General features: G+C 63.0%; 1 protein-coding gene across 1 annotated transcript; it reads left to right on the top strand.

Annotated features, from left to right (window-relative positions):
- The first annotated feature begins 1,208 nt into the window (after window positions 1–1,208).
- Window positions 1,209–5,764, top strand: CNN2 (calponin 2). The gene is made up of 7 exons (XM_058821070.1): window positions 1,209–1,328; window positions 3,217–3,338; window positions 3,639–3,705; window positions 3,785–3,922; window positions 4,054–4,170; window positions 4,559–4,705; window positions 4,782–5,764. The coding sequence occupies exons 1-7, from the start codon at window positions 1,266–1,268 to the stop codon at window positions 5,046–5,048; spliced, it is 921 nt and encodes a 306-aa protein (XP_058677053.1). The 5' UTR covers window positions 1,209–1,265; the 3' UTR covers window positions 5,049–5,764.
- Window positions 5,765–6,030: the final 266 nt, after the last annotated feature.

Genomic DNA, 6,030 nt, shown 5'->3' with positions numbered 1-6,030 from the left:
GGGGAGCAGGGGCAGGAGGGCGCGTGTGACGCCGCCTCGTTTCCTCATCGGCTTCGCAGCCCGACCTGAAACAGGAAAAAGCCGAACGCGCACCCAGGAGCGAGGCCGGGGCCGGGGGCACCCTGGCTGCCCTGCGGGGTCACGGGGGACAGCGGGACCCCCGCACTCGTGGGGGTTTGAGGGGGTTTGGGTGCTGCAGTTCGGGGATTACAGAGTTGGAGGGGGGGGGGGGTGAGCCCCATTCTGTGGAACCAGTGAGGAACTCCCACCCTCACCCTGTTTGGGGATGTCCATCCGTCCGGGGATGACAAACTCCATTCCTCTTAAAGCCCCAGGTGCGGGGTTGAGTGGGATGGGGGGCTCTGGGCTCCCATTTGTGGGATGCTCCCGGCTCTGCCCTTCCGTGAGCTCGGTGTGGGTGCCGGGACCGGCCCTATGGGGTCACAGCCCTGCTCCTGTCCTCCTGTCCTCTGTGCACCCACATCCCACCCGTGACTTTCCCACTCGGGACGGCTGCCAGCGCCTGCGGGCAGTCGGGGGTTTTGCTGTCCTCTTCCCCGCTCTCCTTCATCCCGGGACCTCCCCACCGGGCCGAACCGGGCCGGACCGTACCGGGCTGTCCCGCGTGGGGACACGGGCACGGCGGAGGGTGGGCCAAGGGGAGCGGGACGCGGTCGGGGATGGGTGGAGGTGCGGGGATGATGGAAAGGTCACGCGTGGCCTGAGTGTGTGCGTGACCATGGGTGCGCGCAGGAAGGTGCGTGTCAATGTGTGAGTGAGCGAGTGAATGTGTGAGTGGGTGTGCGTGGGTCGGGGGGTGCGTGTGGGGTGTGTGTTGGTGTGTGTGTGGGTGTTTGGGGGGTGTTTGGGGTGTGTGTGTTGTGTGTGCGCGCACAACGCGTGCCCGTGGGCCAGGGTGCCCACTCCCGTGCATAGGGATGCACACGCGTGTGTCCGTCTGTGTCTGTGTGTGTGTCCGTCTGTCTCTGTGTGTTTGTACCCTGTGCCCGTGTCCCAGGGACACCTCCAGTTCCAGCCCCGGGTTCCCCCGGCTCCCGGTGCCTCCCGGTGCTCCCCGAGTGACACTATCGGGGTTCGTGACCCTCCCCTCGATCCGTTTTGGATCCTGCCCTTATTTGGACATTTCTCCCTCCAATCAACGCCGGGGGGGGGCCGGGCCCGCCCCCGCCCCGCCCCGCCCGAGCCCGCTCCGGTACCGGCCCCGTTGCCCGCTCCCCTCTCCGGTACCGGCTCCGTTCCCCGCCATGAGCAGCTCCCAGTTCAACAAGGGCCCGTCCTACGGGCTCTCCGCCGAAGTCAGGAACCGGGTGAGCCGCGGTGGGGGCCGGGCGGTGCCGGGACCACCGGGCGCGGGTGAAGCGGGGGCCGGGGGATACCGGGGCCACCGGCGCTCCTGGGGCCCGGGAGAGCCGAGCATCCCGGTGCTGCTGGGGCGTCCCGGTTGCATCCCGGGCTCTGGAGAGGCGGCGGTTTATCCGGTATGCCCCAGGACTGCAGAGCCGGCCAGGAGCGGAGAAGTTGGGGGATTTCGGGAAGATGGAAATCCGGGGCTGCCCGGGAGGATGCGGAACTGAAGGACTCAGAGGTCTCTGAGGGTTGGGGACACCGAAGCTGGGCTCTCAGTCTCGGGGTGCCCTGAACCTGCCTAGAGGGTCCCAGGACGTGTTTGGGGACCGCGGTTGGGTCCCTCCCGTGCGGTGGCTCCGCTGTCCCGGGCAAACCGCGGGGATCCCTTCCCGTCACTCCCGGGCTGGGGGCATCTCCTCGGTCCTCCGCGGCTCCGGACCAGCTCCACAAAGCTCCTCCACTTTCTGCTTCACTTCCCCGCAGCTCCACATCGCTGTACGGGATGCTCCGACCCTCAGCATCCCCGCGGTTTTCTCTGGGGATGCGGTTTTGGTCCCGGTGGCTTCCCCGGGAGGGGAAGGAGGGATGGGAGCCTCCGGGTGCGCTGTTTGCACCCCTCGGCGGGCAGAAATCGAGCCGCGGTCACCCCAGGGCTGGTGGCCGGTGGTTTGAGTGTGTTCTGCTCCAGGGCAGGCAGGAGAAGGGACAAGTGGTGGCGAGATGTGGTGGCTCCTTACGGGAATTTGGGATTTGCATTTCGTAACGGGAGCAGGGATGGGATGAGCCCCGGCCTGCCCGGGGCTGGGCTGCCCCAGCTGAGAGGGTGACACGCACCGGGCCCTTGGTGCTTCGTGTTGATTCAGCAAGACGTGAGCCAGTCCGACTGCCCCGGTGTGTGTGATGCAGGTGACATCAGCCACTGGGAACCAGTCGGACCAGTGACATGCTCCCAGTCTGTGGGAGCCCTGGTCCACTGTGGACTCCCCATGCCCTGGGAAATCCTCAGGCTGGCCGTGGGGAGGGAAGGGGAACTGGCTTCAGCTGCTCACACTCCAGACAATCTGCGGGTGGGACTGTAGAGCCCCACAGGCAGGACACATGTGGTGTCACGAGGGTGATCTGCATGGGTCAAGCTTCCACTTGGAGCTGGAGTGTCCCAGCTGTGCCCATCCCAGTGTCCCCCTGTGTCCAGGATCCCCAGGAACTCATGGCACATAACAGGACCACGATGGGTGGGAGGTTGGTGAATACTCTGGGGCCACCCCCAGGTGCCAGCTGAGCACCAGAGGGGCTGTGCTGGGGCAGGACAGCACTCTGGGTTTCCAGGCCCTTCCCTCCCTATGCCAGGAGAACTTTCCCTTCCCTTGTGGGTCAGAGGCTGAGACGACAGAGATGCTGCTGGCCCTGGCAGCTGGTCTGCATTTGGGAGGAGACGTCCACATTCCTGGCATAGCCGCGGTGAGGGAGGAATCTGTGCTGGAGGCTGGGCCTCGCCAGAAGGGAAAGGGAGAGCATCTCGTGGCCAGAACCCCTGGGGCTCACAGCTGAGCTCCCACCAGGACCCCTGGGGCTCACAGCTGAGCTCCCACCAGACCCCTGGGGCTCACAGCTGAGCTCCCACGGGCTCCAGCAAACAGCAGAGACAAATCCAGGGGGTCACTCCCCCCTAACCCCATGGGCAGCCCCTTCTCATGCTTTTGGAATGGTTCACAAGCCGCTGTGTGTGCTGGCAGCATCACCCTCATGCTCCTGTCCCTGCTGCCATACCAGGGAGGGGGGGAATGTCCCCATGAGGGGTTTGGGGTGCACATGGGGCCCTGCCTGAGCTGTCCACTCACTGTCCCCCAGCTTGCCCAGAAGTATGATCCACAGAAGGAGGCTGAGCTGCGGACGTGGATCGAGAGCGTGACAGGAAAACAGATTGGACCTGACTTCCAGAAGGGGCTCAAGGACGGGGTGATCCTCTGCGAGTGAGTCCTGGGGGGTCCCTGAGCACGGCCCCCAGCCCCTGCTGCTCCAACTGGGAGGGGATGGGGGTACTAAGGAGCCTCACCAGCCCTTGTGGTGGGAAGGGTGGGCTGGATGTGTGCCAGAGCCACCCCCAGGGCTTCTGTGTCTGGGGAGAGCCCTGAGGACAAACAGGGTTCTGGAGGGGGAAATTTGCCCCACATGAAGGAGGCATGGGCAGGACCTTCCCAAAAGGAGCCTTTGCCCTGCAGCTCCTTGAGGTTTTTCCTGCCACAGCCTCATGTCCCCCTGCCTCCCTCCAGGCTCATGAACAAGCTGCAGCCCAACTCGGTGAGGAAGATCAACCGCTCGGCTCAGAACTGGCACCAGGTAGGTGCAGCTCTGCTGCCACCTCTCTGCTGTTCCTCTGCCATCACCCTCCAGGGCTCACCCCTCTGCCTCTCCCCAGCTCGAGAACCTCTCCAACTTCATCAAGGCCATGGCCAGCTATGGCATGAACCCCGTGGACCTCTTTGAAGCCAACGACCTTTTTGAGAGCGGGAACCTGACGCAGGTGCAGGTGTCGCTGCTGGCGCTGGCGGGAATGGTGAGCACAGAAGGAGGATGAGCAGTTTGGGACCCCGGGTTTGGGGTGATGCCTGTGGGATCCCACAGCTCCCCCTGCCTGGAGAGTGGGTGGGGGGGTTTGGGACCCTTCCTCACAGCCACTCCTGGCAGGCCAAGACGAAGGGGCTGCAGAGCGGGGTGGACATCGGCGTGAAGTACTCGGAGAAGCAGCAGAGGAATTTTGATGAGGCCAAGATGAAGGCTGGGCAGTGTGTGATCGGGCTGCAGGTGAGCTGCCATGGCTGGGATCTGGGCAAAGGGTGGCCAGAATTCTGAATTCTGTCAGATTCTCAGCATTGTCACAGCTCCAGGCATTGCTGGAGGGACCTAAGGCATGAGAGGCCTCAAGTGTTCCTGGGATCTGGGACCATCTTGGCTCTGTGTCCAGCATGAGATGGGTTAGGGAGCATGAGATGGGTTAGGGAGCACTGGCTGTGCTCCCCAGGCTGTGGATGGGGACAGGGGGAGAAGGGGCACATGTGGGGCACCATGGATAGGGGAACATGAGATGAGTTAGGGAGCACTGGTTGTGGTCCCCAGCTGGAGAGGGATAGGGACAGGGGGAGAGGGGACATGTGTGGGGCAGCACACGTTCCTCACCAGCCCCCTTTGTCAGATGGGCACAAACAAGTGTGCCAGCCAGTCTGGCATGACTGCCTATGGCACCCGGAGGCACCTCTACGACCCCAAAAATCAGATCCTGCCACCCATGGACCACTCCACCATCAGCCTCCAGATGGGCACCAACAAGTGTGCCAGCCAGGTGAGCCCCCCACACCGGGCTGGGGAGGGATGGGTGGCCACAGCTGAGCCCTGCTCCATCCTGTCCTTCCTTCCAGGTGGGCATGACGGCTCCGGGCACCAGGAGACACATCTACGATTCCAAGCTGGGCACAGAGAAGTGTGACAACTCCTCCATGTCGCTGCAGATGGGCTCCAACCAGGGTGCCAACCAGAGCGGGCAGGTCTTTGGGCTCGGCCGCCAGATCTACGACCCCAAGTACTGCCCCCAGGGCAGCCAGGGCGAGGTGGCCAACGCGGCCGGGGAGCAGAGCGGGGACCCGCCCGGGTACCGCTACTACCAGGAGGAGGAGGAGAGATACTGAGCGGGATGGCTCCGCCCCAGCCGCACCATCTCATCAACAGCCACATTCCAGCCTCCACTTTCATCATTCCCTCTTTTCAAACTCTTTTTTTTTTTTTTTTTTAAACTTTGGAAATGGATCTATTTTTCTGAGCGAGGAAATAAAGGACCCTGTTTGTAGAGAGGTGCCCAGGCGATTCCCCCCAGGAGCTGCAAGCAGGATGGTGGCAGATGTTCCAGCAGCTGGGGGAGGACAGTGTCACCTCTCACACACCCCTGGGATGCCCCCGGATCCCTCAGCAAGGAGCAGGAGAGGCTGTCCCTGGTGCTGCTGCTCGTCCTGTGCTGCAGGAGCCTCCTCAGCCCTGTGGAGGAGAGGGACTGGGGGCACGGGGGAAGCACATCTGGGAGAGACCTCGGGATTGTGAGTGTTTGTGGGTGGACGTGTGTGTGCACAGTTTTGTGCTCCGGTGTGCTCTCTAAATGCTGGAAATGCCCTTTTTGCAGAACTCGTAGAGACCAAGTTTTCCAGGCCACGGTGATGGCTGCAGGGCTGGGCCGGGAGCTGGCACAGCTGGCACAGCTGGCACACCCAGCACTGCAGCAACCTGATATCCCAGGCTGGAGCCAGGCTGACTCCAACGCCTGCATCCCGCACCGGGGCGGTGCCCTGCCCATCCACATCTCCCCTCCCATGTGGTTTTAAAGTGGATGCTCTCAGACTGAAACCATTTATTTGAAAAAAAAAAAAAAAAAGAAAAGACAAACCTTTCAACACAAACGGGAGCTGGTCTGTGCTGCAGGCGCCTCCTCCAGCCCCAGGCGGGTCTCTCTGTGCCTGGGGGGCTGCAGACCTGGCTGAAATCCCCGATGCTGCGTGTGCTGGGTGGGGGGAGAGGGAACTGGGAAGGGGCTGCGGGGTTAAGAGATGTGCAGCTAATTAATGAGTGATTAACAATGCTAATGGGATGGGACTGGATGTGCCTGTCTGGGAAGGCATCCAC

The sequence above is a fragment of the Ammospiza caudacuta genome, chromosome 28 (assembly GCF_027887145.1).
Source record: "Ammospiza caudacuta isolate bAmmCau1 chromosome 28, bAmmCau1.pri, whole genome shotgun sequence".
NCBI classification, from domain to species: Eukaryota; Metazoa; Chordata; class Aves; order Passeriformes; family Passerellidae; genus Ammospiza; species Ammospiza caudacuta.
The sequence above is the reverse complement of the archived record's forward strand: the minus strand, read 5'-3'. Positions and strand labels throughout refer to the sequence as shown.

Excerpts from the sequence above, each read along its gene's own strand:
- CNN2 (XM_058821070.1), top strand. The coding sequence starts at position 1,266 with ATGAGCAGCTCCCAGTTCAACAAGGGCCCGTCCTACGGGCTCTCCGCC. Across the intron at positions 1,329-3,216 it reads CCGCCGAAGTCAGGAACCGG|CTTGCCCAGAAGTATGATCC; the intron begins GTGAGCCGCGGT and ends ACTGTCCCCCAG. Across the intron at positions 4,171-4,558 it reads AGTGTGTGATCGGGCTGCAG|ATGGGCACAAACAAGTGTGC; the intron begins GTGAGCTGCCAT and ends CCCCTTTGTCAG.